The following is a 15,536-nucleotide window of genomic DNA, read 5'->3' as shown; positions in this document are numbered from 1 at the left end:
GGCCCACAGATACGGCAGCTCCTGTAGGACACAAAGTTCGAAAACCCAATGAAAACCATAGAGTGTGGTGCGTGGAAATCGGTTGTGCAGATGGTGAACAACTTCTTGGAGAACACAAAGACAGCAAACCACGCCATATTCGTCAGCAGCATGATAGAGGCCTTGCAAAAACTTGTGTGTTTGATGAGTATAGAGACGCACTTACTGTTCTCACACATAGAGGAGTTTCCTGAAAACCTTGGGATGATGATCAACGAGCAGGGAGAAAGGTTCCACCAGGACAAGAGCCAAATGAAGGAGAGGTACCAGGGAAGATTGGATGCAGTCATGATGGCGGACTAATGCTGGTTGCAGAAGATAGACAACCCAGCAATTGCTCACACACAGGAATGAAAGAAACATCAATTTATGCTGTGAAATCTAAAATTTTGTATCATAGCATCAAAATTAGTCTAATTCAGCTGGAAAAACCTGGATGATTTTCAAAAAGTATTTTTTTTTGTTACCCGTGTAATACTACCAAGGTAAGTGAAGCTGCCCACCTTATCAATTTTTTCGTTACCCAACGTCACCTTTTCATCTTCACTTATTCCTAGCCTCAATGACTTAGTCTTCTTAAAATTATTTTCAAACCTATTCTAGCACCCTTAACTCGCAAAACCTTTAAAAGTTCATTCATTTTGCTCACAATTTCATCTGCTTAAATCCTCAGCATAATCTAAGTCCAGGAGACTTTTCCCTTCCCACTTGATTCCGTGGTCTGCCATTGTCTTTCCTGTGCTCCTTAAGACAAAGTCCATCAAAATAATCCATAAAAAGGGGGATAGAACACAACCCTACTTAACTCCTGATTTAATACAAGACCAGCTGCTAATCTCATTTCCTACCTTAACCGCAGCAGTGTTATTCTCGTATTTAGCACTAATCACTTTAATGTATTTCTCTGGTATACCATACAAAGATAAAACCTTTGCTAAAGCTCTTCTATCAATAGAATCGAACGCTTGCTCATAATCTATCAAACTGAGAATCAAAGGTGTTTGACAACTCAGGCACTTTTCAATTATTCACCTAAGGATGAAAATTTGGTCGACACATCCTTTACCTTTTCTAAAACCGCACTGTTTTTCTCTTAAAACTTTGTCTACGGCATCTCTCAGTCTAAAAAGTATCATATTACTAAGTAATTTGCTACCTACAGAGACCAGACTAATGCCTCGATAATTACCACACTCAATTTTATCGCATTTCTCATAAAGTGGCTTAATTAAGGTTTTCCGAAAATCTTTAGGTACTTCCCCTTTTTCAAAAATCATATTCATAATCTTCAATAACTTATTTCTAACCTCAGAGCCACCATATTTAAGAAACTCATTCACCACACTATCAGCACCTGGAATCTTATTATTCTTTAATCCTTTTAATACTGTCGCTATTCCTTCCTCACAGAACAAAGCTTCCTTCACGTCCAAGGTATCACAAACTCTTTCATTTCCTTCTGTATCTTTTTATGTATTATTATCCTAGTTTAGCACAGTCTCAGCTTGGCCCACCCATCTCTCTTTACCTCCGCTCTTACAACTAAATATGGCCCTGGTTCTGTCTGGAACTGAGATGAGATCAAATTGGCTACTCCCACTTAAATTACCGATACACCTGTGTAGTGTTGAGCTGTCGTGTTGTATGGCTGCGTATTTCGGGTCTTCGCCACCATTATTTATGGCCTCCACTTCACACCTCCTTAGTTCATATTTTGATGCGTTCTCCACTTTCTGTACATTCTTTTTGTTTTCATATGATGTATCGCTCAGATAATTCTTGTACAAGTCCCTTCTCCTTTCTATTAAACATAAAGCTTTTTCGCTAATATTCTTAGCTGCCGTTCTAGCTTTCTTCCCTAAGAGACCTTCAGCAACTTCACAATTTATTTCTCTAAAATTATTCCAACCATCTTCCACATTGTCAAATTTTAAACTCTTAAGTTTAGTATTCAACTGTTCCTGGAAAGTTTCTCTCAAATTCTCATCCTGGAGTCTGCCAACATCATAACGTCCTAGGAGGTTGTTACACTTCTGAAAAATTAGCTTTAAATTAATCCTAGATGGCGATCTTTATTTTTAACATCAATAACAGCTTTCCTATATACCCTAGTATCTTGTATTAATCCTTCCAGTCTTCGCTCTTCGGTTTACTATAACATAATCAATGAGGTTTGTTCTCTTACCATCTCGTAGCAAAATCTCTTAGTAAAAACATCTCATTTCTACCTGGGACCGTGTCTATTTGCTTCTGTAACTGTAAGTAAAATTCATCTGAGTCACTAGTATCTCCGTCAGTCGGTTCCTTAGGGGGATGTACTACTGTAACTGATACCCTGAACTTTTTAGTTGTAAAACGAGCAATTAGTATTCTATTATTGATACCCTCCCAGCCTAAACAAGACTTAGGAGCTTCCTTATTCATCATGAGCCCCACTCCCTGTCTATGTACATCATCTTTCCTGCCTGAGTAAACAAATTCTATATCACCTAATTTCATGCTTCCAACCCGAGGGATATGAGTTTCTGGAACTCCTATTATGTCCAGTTCGAATCGTCTGAATTCGTCAGTCAAAATGTCGACACGATAGTCATTTTTTAACGTCGTAACATTCCAAGTTCCAATTTTCATGTTCTTTAAATCAATGAAATTATTTTGGCCTCAGGAAAAGCAATGATCCCGGATACTAGTGGAGGATGGGGATCACATATCTTGTCAAGTCTACACTGAAGTGCTTAAGTCGGATTAGAACTGGACAGCAAGAAGTCCCAGGGACCTCCAGTATGAATGGAGGCATTGTGCAATCCTTGGGCCATCTTGGTCTCAACATGGTTTTCAGCACTTGGCGATGCTCTTCTATCAACAGAAATCAAAATCCAGCACAGACAATCTCAAGCCTACTACCTCCGACTCATTATATTTCCATGCCTACAAATATTATGTTACTACGGGGAGGCAGCCCATAGTAGGTAAATTAGCTAGGAAGAGGTTTTTCAGCCCGAAACGCCCGTCAAAACAGACCAAGCCCGGAAGAATTGTCCATTAATCAGAATCCCATGTGAATGCTGTGTCGTTTACTAGGCTATATTTTCCTCGAGGGGCGCCACTCCTCAAGTGGGAATAGAGTTGACCACAAGGTCCCCAGTCTTGCTGTTACCCCGAACGGGTCGAGGCAGCCCTTTGCAGAGGCCGTTGTCCATAGATCTGGATCTTACGCCTTGCCGCAGTTGTCCTCCTATACAGGATCCTCCTGCGATGGTGTTCTGCGTCATCATGCAATTTAACCCATTACTGGGAGGAAGAACTGCTTAAAGAGAAAGAAAAAATCGTCATGTCGTTATAAAAGTGAGTTTTGGCAGAAGATGGCTAATTCTATCAAGCATACACGAATCTACATTTTACTATTTATTTTAGCCTTTGAAATATATCAGCTTTGTAATTTTTTGCTCGTGTAACAACATACCAAAAAGTACAGATAAAAAAACAAGACTGTTTTACAAATTTACAAAAAAAGGTGGGTGAAAAAATGGTCACAAAATAAGCTAAAGATGTATTGCACCAAACAGCTCAAGAAATTGCAGCTTTTTTGAAGGTTTTTTAAAATTAATTAGATATTCTTATTTATTTCCACAACACAACGTGACAACACTGGCAACAACAACTAAAACACAGATCAACTTGAAACTGTTAAACAAAGCGGAATAAATTTAAAAGTGACAATTGGCCTACTGTATTTTCGATTCAATAAATAAATAAAATCTAGCAAAATCTAGCAAATATTGCTAAAAGCATAGGCTACTGGATTTGTGTAAATAACGCTTATTTCAAATTGAATTTCATTTTTAAACGTTGGTCGAATACTGTTTGTTTTTGTGACGTAAGCGTAATTTTTGTTTGTAAACGAGGGCGTAGCAACCAACAAGAACACGCAACTCAGCATGGGAAATAGGTAACCTTATTAAAGAATGGACATTTCCTTTGTGTATTTTTTATATCGCTTGTGTATCAGCTTTCATATCACTTACCGTGAATTCTTATCAGATATCCTACCTGTTTTCATACCATGAACCTAATTCCTGCAATCCAGTGTGCCTACTGCTCCCTCTCTTATAACTGTGGGATTGGATGGGGAGATTTGGTTCAGAAAAGAAAGTCAAAAATCCAGTTTCTTTGCTCCCCTCCTTGGTGTTTGTATGATAAACCCCCTACCGCTCAAGTTGTTCGTTCATTGTCGAATTATAGAACCGGTTTTTTTCGTTAGTTTCTTTCAGCTTAGCGTGATACAATGAAAGAGAAGTGACAGAATAGATGGAAAGTGTATAATTTGTGATATATATTCGCACATTAGAGGGGGGGGGGGTAAAGTATTTGGACAGCGTGAAGTGAGAAAACAGTTCTTACTATATAATATGCAGAATAATTATACCTAACACATTAGGTATGCAGACCTGCTATACTTTACCCCTTCCCCCCTTGTAATATACCAATATATAGCTCAAGTTTGTTTCTAAAGTCGTATATTTTTATCTTACTTTGGTACATTTAATTAGGATTGAGCGTCAGAGAAGCATACTAGAAGAATATTAGGTAGGGGGTATATCATACAAGTACCCGCTCCGTATTTAAATCGGAATTCTAGTGGATCTGACTATTAATTATTTTTAAAGATACTTATTTAAGTACCATTGATAGTGCAAGTGAAATCTGATTGTTTGAAAAGGAAACTTACATGACCATTAATTTCTTAAAATATTAGGGAAAACGGGGAATTCATTTATAGTGAAAAATATCTCTAAGAAAATCAGGAAAAAAAAAAACTAAAAAGATATGGGACAAAAGAGCTTAGGAAGGTGTAGCTTTGTTTTGAAGGTGTATTTGTGTTTCATTAGAAAGTAGATTGTCTACTTTTATATTTTTATGGATCAATCCATGGTGACGACTCATGAGAATATAGTGAGAAGCCAGAATGTAGTTTCCAAAATGTAGGGGGGGGGGCAGTCTTTGTGGGGGGACGAAAAAATCTGAAGGGGCAAATGACCCCTACCCTGCCATTAGGTAGAAAGTGTTGTCTAATTTAACTAAAGTAGTTTTCCTTATTTATTTCCATGGTTCAACGTGACAACACAGAAGAAAATATGATTCTGCCTTAAAACTTCATTACTTTGAAACAGCCGAAAGAACTATCTTTAAAATCGTTGTTTTCATGTATGAATAGGCCTAAGCGGGGTCCAGGGGGTGAGAAATGTTTTTGTTTTGGTACTTTAATTGAGTTCTAGACCCAACATGCTGTTAAGTCTAACCAGGGGCGTCCCGAGGGGGGGAGGGACGCGCCCCCCCCAAATTTTTTGGAATTCGGTAAAATTTTCGCCCAAGGTGAAAAGTTTGGCCGAAATTTTGCAAAATCGGCTGAAATTCAGCAAAATTGTTGATTTTTGCAGAAAATTTGGCATAAATCAGGTAGCCATTCGGTAAAATTTTGTAAAGCCGGCCGAAATTTAGCAAAATTCTTGATTTCTGCAGAAAATTCGGCATAAATCAGGTAGCAATTTGGTAAAATTTACGAAGATCACCCCCCCCCCACCAATAAAATGAGCCTCAGGACACCCCTGAGTCTAACTATTATAAACTAAAACGCCTTTTTTATAATATAAATGAGATATTATGTCATATAAGCATATAGTATATTATGTCGTGTGATATTGTTTCCATCCGCATAAAATCAAGCGAAAAGGAGAACGTCCTCGGATGGTGTGGGAGGAGATCACAGGAAAGGATTTAAAGGAAACTGGAGTTTCGTGGGAGGGAGTAAAGACTGAATCTTTGAACAGATTTAGGATGCGGAGGGAGTCCATGCAGCTGTGTTGGCTTGGTGATGCAATGAGTTGCCAATGTTAATATGGAGAAACAGAGAGTTTATTTGGAAAAAAATATTGTGACTGCTTCTTTTTACTGGCTGGAAATTTTATAAAAAAAAGGATCAAAATTAAAAAAAAAGAATTGGTTAAAAATGGGATTGATTAGCTTCCCTTTCTGGCATACATTTGAAAATTGGTTTGCGAGATGCGTCACAAAAATAGACCAATAGAATTCAAGTAAACTTTATAACGCGAAAATAATGGACACAAATTCTCTCTTTTCTCTTTGGTAGTAGTAGTAGTATTAAATCAGAGTACCTGGGGATCAAGCTTTGTTCGGTGAAAAGAAAGACGTTTTCTTAAGAAGTTTATTTTCATTTGTTCTATCCGGTAAACCTTTTTGCATACTTATGTAGAAAAATTATTCCATACAATCGCCAATTTTCGGCGATATCCAGGCTTATTTTCGGCGGGAGGGGAGGGATTATAAAAGTCTTTACAAAACTGATTTGTTTCTATGCATTTTGTTACCTTTTTTATGGGTCAGATAAAATTTCGGGGTGACGAGGGATACAACCCGGTACCCCCCCCCCCCCCCCTTTGGATACGGCCTTGACTATTGACATTTAAATGAAATTTTAATTGGATTTAATAATATTTGCAAAGACACTCGGCTTCAACAAAGTTTATTATCATTATTCCGAGGATTTGTGATGTCATTTATACGAAAAATGTTGGAAAATTCGACTATGGAAAGAAATCCCAAAGAAAGATTCGGTTTCTGCAAGAGTCAAACTGGTGACCTTCAGATTAAAATTCATACGTGCTATTTGTAATTATAATTAGAATAATAAGAAACCTATATGAATGTGCCGTCGTGACGTATATAGGTCGTTTTTTCACACCGGTGGATCTTAGTATGCCAATTTTCAGAAAAAAAATAGTGTGCCATTCTCGAAAATAAATAATATGTACGTATATATATATATATATATATATATATATATATATATATATATATATATATATATATATATATATATATATATATATATATATATATATATATATATATATATATATATATATATATATATATATGTATATAATATATAATATATATAATATATAATATATATAATTTTTGTTCGTTTAGCAAATCTTCTATTTTATCCAAATTTGTTTGTAGACTTAATGATTTTGTACTTTATTTGCCATGAGGTACCTGTGGGGTAACTGAGTGTGCCATGTGGCTCATTTTATATGTTTTTTTCTATTTAAGATTGCGGCCTCATGTGTTTTACTTGCGATGGCAGCCTGTGAAGGACCTCTACTTTATGATCTCACTAAGCTTTATAGGAGTTCCAAGGATTTAACTATACTTATTGCAGGTACTGTTCTGATTTTTAGTAACATTGTCATGTCAAAACAACCAAAAATAACAAATTTATACATACTTCGAAAAAACTTATGGCTAAGTCACTCAAATTAGACAATGGGGAAGTCAGTTTTTTTTATTGTTTTTAAAAACTTGTTTTCTCTCCCTTTCTTTTTTGCTTTGTTCTATAGCTTAAACACACAAAAAAAAGTTCAGAAGATAGTGCAGCCAAAATCATACTTAGATAGAGCATTCTTAAAGTACCGACAACAGTGAACTGAAATCTGAATATTTTAATTGGTTAAGTGAAAACTTACACACACACTCAAAAAATAAAAAAAAATAAAGAAAAGGCTTCAATATGCAGGTATGGAGGCTTCATTCGGCTGAAACCACTCTCCGTAACATCAAAAAACAGCAACGGCACTGGTTCGGCCACGTCAAGCGAATGGAGCCGATCCGCTTCCCCAAAATTGCACTTGAAGGATCACAAGGCAGGCGACGAAAGCGATGGGTAGGTAACTTCAATTCTGACAACGTCAAGTTAGCCCAGCTATCACGTACCGCACCTGATAGATAATGTACCGAGTTCTTACGCACGAACTAGCGGGAGGAGTGGCTCCAAAACGTCCAACGAGGATGGTCGGGACCTCCATATGCAGTTATGCTGTTTTGGTAGTAGCCTGGCCCAAATAAAAAAAAATATGGATAAGAATTCGGCAAAAAATTAGCTAAAAAACATGGCACCAAACATTTTATTAAGTTGTAACTTTCCTTTGAAGGTTAAATTGGCTTTGGCAATCAGCAGATCGTTATCGTTTGAATTCTAGGGGATTTAGCGTTTTTGGCCATGGCAAAAACGTGTTTTAACGTTTTTGGTGTGGCTGATAAATTTGGCAAAAAATAAGCTAAAAAAATGGCACCAAACAGTTTACTAAGTTGTAACTTTCCTTTGAAGGTTTAGTTGACTTTGACAATCAGCAGATTATTATCCTTTGAATTTTAGCAGATTTAACGTTTTTGGCAATGGCAAAAACGTTTTTAACGTTTTTGGTGTGGGTGAAAAATTCGACAAAAAATAAGCTAAAAAACATGGCACCAATCAGCTTAATAAGGTGTAGCTTTTCTTTTAGTTGGTTTCGGACATCAGCAGATCATTATCGTTTAAAATTTAGCGGATATAACGTCTTTGGTTATGGCGAAAAGTTTTTAACGTTTTTTTGCGTTGGTGAAAAATTCGGCAAAAATAAGCTAAAACACATGACACCAAACAACTGAATAAGGTGTAGCTTGCCTTTGAAGGTTTAGTTGGCTTTGGCAATCAGCAGATCGTTATCGTTTGAATTTTTAAATAAGATAAGAGTGGACACATTTAACTAATTACTTTTGCTTATTTTAACGATTCAGTATGGCAACACTAACAAAAATGGAATACTGCTCTAAAAACTTCATAGTTTTAAATAAACAAATGAACAATCTTATAAAATCGTGGTTCTCAGCTATAAATAAACCTAGGATCGGCTCATAGGGCGAAAAGGGTCTATTTGATGTACCACTCTCTTGGTACTTTACAAAAGCTCAGTATTTTAAAAAGTTGTATATTTATATTTGTTTCTAATGCTCAATGACCTTTTCTCACCAGTTACTTCAGAAGGCTTGTATTAATCTAAAACAACTTTGTTTTTCTAAAATAAGTTTAAAAGAAAAAGTCACTGAGTAATATTGCCATTTATCGAGACATCTCCAAAAGGTTTCTATTTTCCGAATGAATGAACACCAGACAAAGCACAAACGATTTATGAGTTGGCTTTAAGAGAGGGGGACTTTTTTGTTACAAAGGGGGATGGAAGTATGGATAGGGTAATTACTATTTTGTCAACATTGCTTTTTAAGCCTTGCGTATCTAGGGAGAAGAATAACCGCCTGAACATAAATTCATGGTGAAACTTAGTGAAACTTAATTATTAAGTTTCACCTAAACATAGTGAAACTTAATAATTATGAGCTCATAAATTGAAACTGGCCTTAATGTACCCAGGACAGTGCAAATGAAATCTGAAAGTTTGAACTGGTCAAGTGAAAACTTATACTTAATTTATAATATAAAAATAAGGAATATAATATTTCCTTTTTAAAAATTATACATTATTATCAAATGTAAAATAAAATATAATATAATTGTAAAATGGGCTTTATTTTAATTTATTATATATTGTACTATAATACATAATTAATTATCATACAGATATAACGTATAATAATGTAAAATCTAATATAAAATAAACTATTAAAAATTAAATATCTTTAAAATAAGATAAATCTGGAATTCAATTTTTAATAAAAAAAAACTATATATGCAGTTATTCAGTTTTTGGTAGTAGCGGGTGGCAATTAAAAAAAAAAAAAAAATAAGCAAAAAAAGCCGTAGAGGAAAAATCAGCAAAAAAGAAAATAATCTAGAACCATATAACACCAGGAAGCTTAGGAAGATGTAGCTTTGAAATATTAGTTGTCTTTGGGAATCAATAGATTGTTAATGTTGGTATTTTTACGGAGGGAAAGTGTTATCAAATTTGAATACTTAATTTTGATTATTCACTTTCGTGGCCCAACGTGCCGACACGGCTGTAAATATGGTACTTATCTAAAAGCTTAATGATTTTAAAACTGCCAAAACGAAAATATTAGAATATTGTGTCTTCCAGGTATGAATTGACCTAAGATTAATCAAGGTAGCAAAAAAATGTTTTATTTGTATCATTGGTATTTTATTACTTGTAGATTTATAACCTGAAAATTGGCCTTAACATTTATAGCCTAAAACCACCATTTCACCAATTTCAGCGTCACAGCCCCCTGAACAAGTCAAAAGTAAAGTCAGTCACTGAAGTTGCGTCGATTCACAAATATTTAGAGCGGATGTACTTTTAATATATAGGGGGCAAATTTGTCATTTTTTAACAATTTTCCAATGAAAATGCCAAAAAAATTCACCATAGTGGCGTCAAGTCACGAACATCTAGGTGAGGGGGTAAAATATGTTTTTGATTACCTAGAGGAGGGGGTAAATTTAGCTTTTTTTTTAATTTTTCAATGAAAATATTAAAAAAGGCATTTTTAAATGTAAATACGTCCCGAAAAAGTATTTTTCGAAATCTAAGGGAGGAAATCTAGGGGAAAGAGACCCTCTTCGTAATTGACGCCACTTAGTCACTGCGTAATCTCTACAACAACAACTTGAGCTTAATTATAGGGTGTATGAGCAGACACCAATTATATCATTAGTATTTTGTTAATTCATAATTATTGCTTAAATTCCAACAAAAAATTACTGAATGTTGCAGAAAAACTGTATCGTCATCAAAAATAGTTGAGAAAGTGAATTATAGAAACAGAGCATCTTTACTAAAAATAGGTATTTGATTAAATGAATTTCATTCACTGCCTCCAAACTTTCTTTTTATTAGTTGGTATTTTTAATTAGCTGTTTCCGTTTTAAGTTGCACTCTCACATCAATTTGTCTAATAATTTTAATAATGCAGATGAAATGCAGGAAATCTTAAGAGGATTTCCAGCATTTCCAATTTTCCATCTTGTTAAAGACGACAAAATTCCTCGCATTCTTTGAATATATCAAGGCAATATGTCCCTGCTAGGAAATGAATGTCTTAGAAATTCTTTTTTTTTCACGTAAGAGGAATTGTTCTCCCTAGGCAGAACAAATTCAATGGACATACAAAATATTTAAAATTCTAAGTATACTATCGAAGTTTGTACTTTGCACTTTTTCTTATATTTTATTGAACCTAATATTATATTCTTATGTTATTTTTCATTTCATTATTTATTAATTATAATTTTCGCTTTAAATCTACTAATTATATTTTAATGCTTATGTTATATTTTATTTTGTTAAAATATATTAATGAAAATTAAATCTGATTGTTTGAGCTCGCTAAACAGAAACTTGAAACTTGATATATTTTAAAGAATAGAAAATTGGGAATTCAATTTTGAATGAAAACGTGCTCCATCTACAGTTATATAGTTTTGATAGTTGTGGGTGCAAAATTAAAAAAAAAGAAACTTTGATGAAAAATTAGCAAAAAATAAGCTAAAATAAGCTAATAGAAAATACATATTTAATAAAAAATGTACATTTCCTTTGAAGTTGTATTTGTCTTTGGGAATCGACAGATTATTAACATTGAAATTTTGCGGACGAAAAGCGCAGTAATTGGCTTTGTCTTTTTATTTTCATGGTTCAACATGGCAACACTGACGAAAATATGATACTGCCTTACAACTTCATAATTTTTAAACAACCAAAAAATTAGAAAAAATCGTAGTTTTCACTTATTAATAGACCTAAGATGTCTGGACCCATGGGAAGAAATGTTTTTTATTATCATGTCCATGGTAGTTCAAATAATCCTGATTCAGTGACAATATTAGGGTGAAAGAAAACGCACGATCAAATGGGAAGTGACCCCCCCCCCACCCAACAGGCGGGCATACAAGAAGTTGTTTCTTTTACTGTTTTGACAAATCCCTCCTCTAAATAAATAACTAAATACTTGTCTGATTTCCATGCAAACCATATGTTATTAACTATTTTGACGAATTTGCCCTTGTGCCCTCCCCTCATAGAAATCAGTGTTAGTGCCTGAATCGCTGTCGAAACACACATAAGCAAGTGGATAAGTTATTTTGTTGCTACTGTGGCACAATCTTATAGAGGGGGTGGAATGTTTTTGCTATTGTGAGCATAGTTAGACAGGAGGCTAGGCAGTGGCGTAGCCAGGGGGCAAGGGAGGGGCAGGGGGCTACGCCTTGCCTCCCTGGTGTAGCCGGGGGCAAGGGAGGACGGCTCTTCCTGGGTTTTGTATCTGAGGGATCGTCAAACTAAGTTTTTCTTTCGTCAATAGCTGCTATGATCTATTTATATTGTGGTGGGGATATTGTGGCGGGGGAGGGGTAAAAGCCAGCATTATCCCCGTGAGATGAAAACCCAAGCTACGCATCTGATGCGCCAGAGAGTTTAAGTAATTCTCTAAGGAATTCTTAAATAAACGAAGTTAAGACAAAAATAGTAAAAAAATTTACCTAGGCGTAAATATTTAAAAAGTCCATAATTCCTTTTTGTGTCGTTTTAAGATCTTGGCGTTCTTTAAAAAAGAAAAAAAAATTGGCCGTTCATTCCTATTTTTCCTGGACACATTTCAGTTAACACGTTTCAACTTGCATTGTCTGCGTAGTTTGGATTTTTGCAAAGCTGGTCATCAAAAATAGAAAGGATGCCAAAACGTTTTACGTTCTGGTTTTACGTTTTACGTACCCGAATAACTGTGCTTGTTTTATACTTTGTTTTAATCTAATAGCCCTTACCAAGGGCTGAGTGTTTTAATCTAATAGCCCTTACCAAGGGCTGAGTGTAGAGGTATGTTACTAAATTTTGAGGTTTGTAGAGGTATACAAAACTAAATTTATTATTATTCAACTTGATTCATTACAAAAAAAATAATATCCACTAAGTTCCAAATAGCCCCCTAATTAAGTTACAAAAGACTTGCATCTGGGTGGCTATATGCACTTAACTATTAAACAAGTGACTAACCATAAAAAAATCTCATTGGCCTATTTTGTAATAAGGGTAATACTATTAGTAATAATTGAAGCCTTACTTAAAAAATGCCTTCTCAACTTTCATTTAGACCTAGGTGTTAAGCCACCCTTTATACCAAATTTTTTCTTGTTTTTCAGTTGGTGTAATGATATGCCACGCTTTTCTATGGTTTTCCCTGTGGCTTGTTCTGTCTGCATGTCGACATTGGTCATTTCGGCTCCGAGTTGGGGTTGCGAAACACGCTCTTTATTCAGCGCCAGCTGTTCGTCTGGCAGTCGATCTCGAATTGGCACAAGCCGGCCAAAAGCCATATGCACAAGGCAAAACGGAGTTCAATCCAATGGTTGTTCTTATGAGAGGAAGGGCTGTAAACGTTAATGACCCTGAAGTACAAAAAATGATAATGGATCTAGTGGAAAGACAGAAATTGAGAAAGGTGATATCAGCTTTTCAAATTGAAAAATGATTAATTGATGACAGTGTTATTTAAAAAAAAAGAACTTTTGACATTCATGCGCAGCTATAAGAAAAACAAATCTAGTATTATAACTGATTATGTAAAAACGTTTGAAAATGATTAAACGGAGTGATAAAAAAGCAAATTAGAGCATTGATTAATGACGTGGCAAATTGAGAAGAAGGTAAAAAATGAATGCAAACTTTGTGTGGCAACTAATGGCACAAACAAAAATAGTAAAACGAATTATTTAATTATTATTGTGTAAATACATAAAAATAAGGAAGTTTTTATGGAAGTTTTTTATAATAATAATAGAAGTTTATAGAAGACAATAGCATGGGCACCCATATGGGGGGGCTCCCGCCCCCCTGGCTGAATGATGCTGCCTTATTTTTATATTTTTGTTCTGAGATTTCTCTTATATAGCATTAAAAGTGCCAATTAGACCAGGTTTGCCCATCCCCCTGGAATTCAGCTTATGGGCGCCCATGGATAATAGTATAATAGAAGTTTTTTTCATAATTTGAATAAGAAGTGCCTAATAATAGAAGTTTTTTCATAATGTGAATAAGAAGTGCCCAAAAGTTCAAGAAAATTTCTGACTTTATGGGTGGAAGAGACTGAACTCCAAGCCCCCTCCCCCTCTCCCTTCCGTGCGTTCCTGCGCCTCATGTAAAAAAAAAAGGATAATGACAATAGAAGGTGAACAAACTTTCTTTGGAAGTTATCCAAAGCCTAAGCTTTCGATTTCTTGGAAGGTACCAAAGTCTCAGGTTTGAATGGGGGGGGGGATGGGAAAAGAGTTTCAGTAGCCCCTCGACCTTAAGTTGCTAAAGCTGTGACAATATTATAGCTGTAGTATTAGAAGTTGTTTTGATTAGAATGAGAAGAGAAAATTTTCTTTGTCATTGCCTTGTGATAGAAATTTTTTTTCCGCTTTGTTATAATATTTTTATTATTACTCAAAGATAAACTTTGTATTAATGTGTGCTATAGTTAGATGAACTCGAATTAATTGTTACCTTATATGGCATTTTATTGTGTCTTAAAAAATTGAAATCTGCCTTTTCTTTTGAACCAATCTTTGCACCTGTTGAAATGAAATGAATTTCATCAAATGAAATGATAATGTCAATAAAAAATGCCTTTATCTCCAAATGTACTGAAAAAAAAAAAAAAAATCCCTATTATCCAGTAAAATTAGTGTTTTCCAAGAATAAAAGTAAAGCATGTTGTCGCGACATTTTATAACAAATCAAAAACCTTTACAACACCGTATCATTTAATATGATCAAAAAGACCATATCTCATCGTTATCAGAAAGTGTGTCAACAAAAAGAAAACTTTAAAAAAAAGTTGATAAAAAGGCTGAGAATCGGGACTTGGGGTATGTGAATTTTACATAAGAAATAAAAGTGTTAGATAAAAGTTCTTAAAGTATCAAGGACATAGAAATATAAACTTTGTTTGATCGCGGGGCCCCTCTTAGGCCTATTCATATACCCTTTCTGTAAGCTTTGCAGCTATTCTCTAAGTTTCTTTTTGTTTATTTTTAAATTATGAAGTTTTTAAAGTAATATAATCTTTTCTTCAGTGTATCCACGTTGAAATGTGAAAATAAATAAGTAAACCTAATTAGTTAAATTTGACAATGCTTCTCGTTCGCAAAAATTCAAAGATGGACAGTTTGTTAATCCAAATATTAAAATATTAACAATAATATAAATTCAAATAAAATTAATATAAACATATTAATATAAAATAAAAATAATTAAAATATAATATTTAAAAAATATGAAATAAAATATTAATACAAAATAAATAAAAATGTGGAATAAGATATTAATATAAAATAAAATTAATTAACATAAAATAATTAATATGAAAATATTAATTCAAATATTAACAATTTGTAATTTCCTAAAACGCTACACCTTCAAAGGAAAGCTACGTCTTCTTAATCTGTTTGTGGCCATATGTTTTTGGCTTATATTTCGCTGATTTTTTGCTCTCGCCTTTTTTGAATTTTACGGCCGCTGCCACGAAAACCGCATAACCGCATACGGAGATCTCAATTTTTACCTAATTTTCGAAGATATGGTTGTGTAAGTTTAATCAATTCAAGGAATCGGGTTTCATTTTCACTCTCCCGTGTACTTAAAAAACGTTTTGATCCG

The 15,536-nt window shown here is 34.4% G+C and overlaps 1 protein-coding gene across 1 annotated transcript in view; it reads left to right on the top strand.

Annotated features, from left to right (window-relative positions):
- Positions 1-15,536, top strand: part of tinc (transmembrane protein tincar) — a 157,714-nt gene that overhangs the window by 128,515 nt on the left and 13,663 nt on the right. The window contains exons 7-8 of the mRNA XM_089088041.1: positions 7,177-7,285; positions 13,037-13,335. Coding sequence (XP_088944167.1) covers positions 7,177-7,285; positions 13,037-13,335 — 408 coding nt within the window. The remainder of the gene's footprint in view (positions 1-7,176; positions 7,286-13,036; positions 13,336-15,536) is intronic.

Source organism: Artemia sp. Qi Xiang Cuo, chromosome 4 (genome assembly GCF_049724085.1).
Source record: "Artemia sp. Qi Xiang Cuo chromosome 4, ASM4972408v1, whole genome shotgun sequence".
NCBI lineage: Eukaryota > Metazoa > Arthropoda > Branchiopoda > Anostraca > Artemiidae > Artemia > Artemia sp. Qi Xiang Cuo.
The sequence above is the reverse complement of the archived record's forward strand: the minus strand, read 5'-3'. Positions and strand labels throughout refer to the sequence as shown.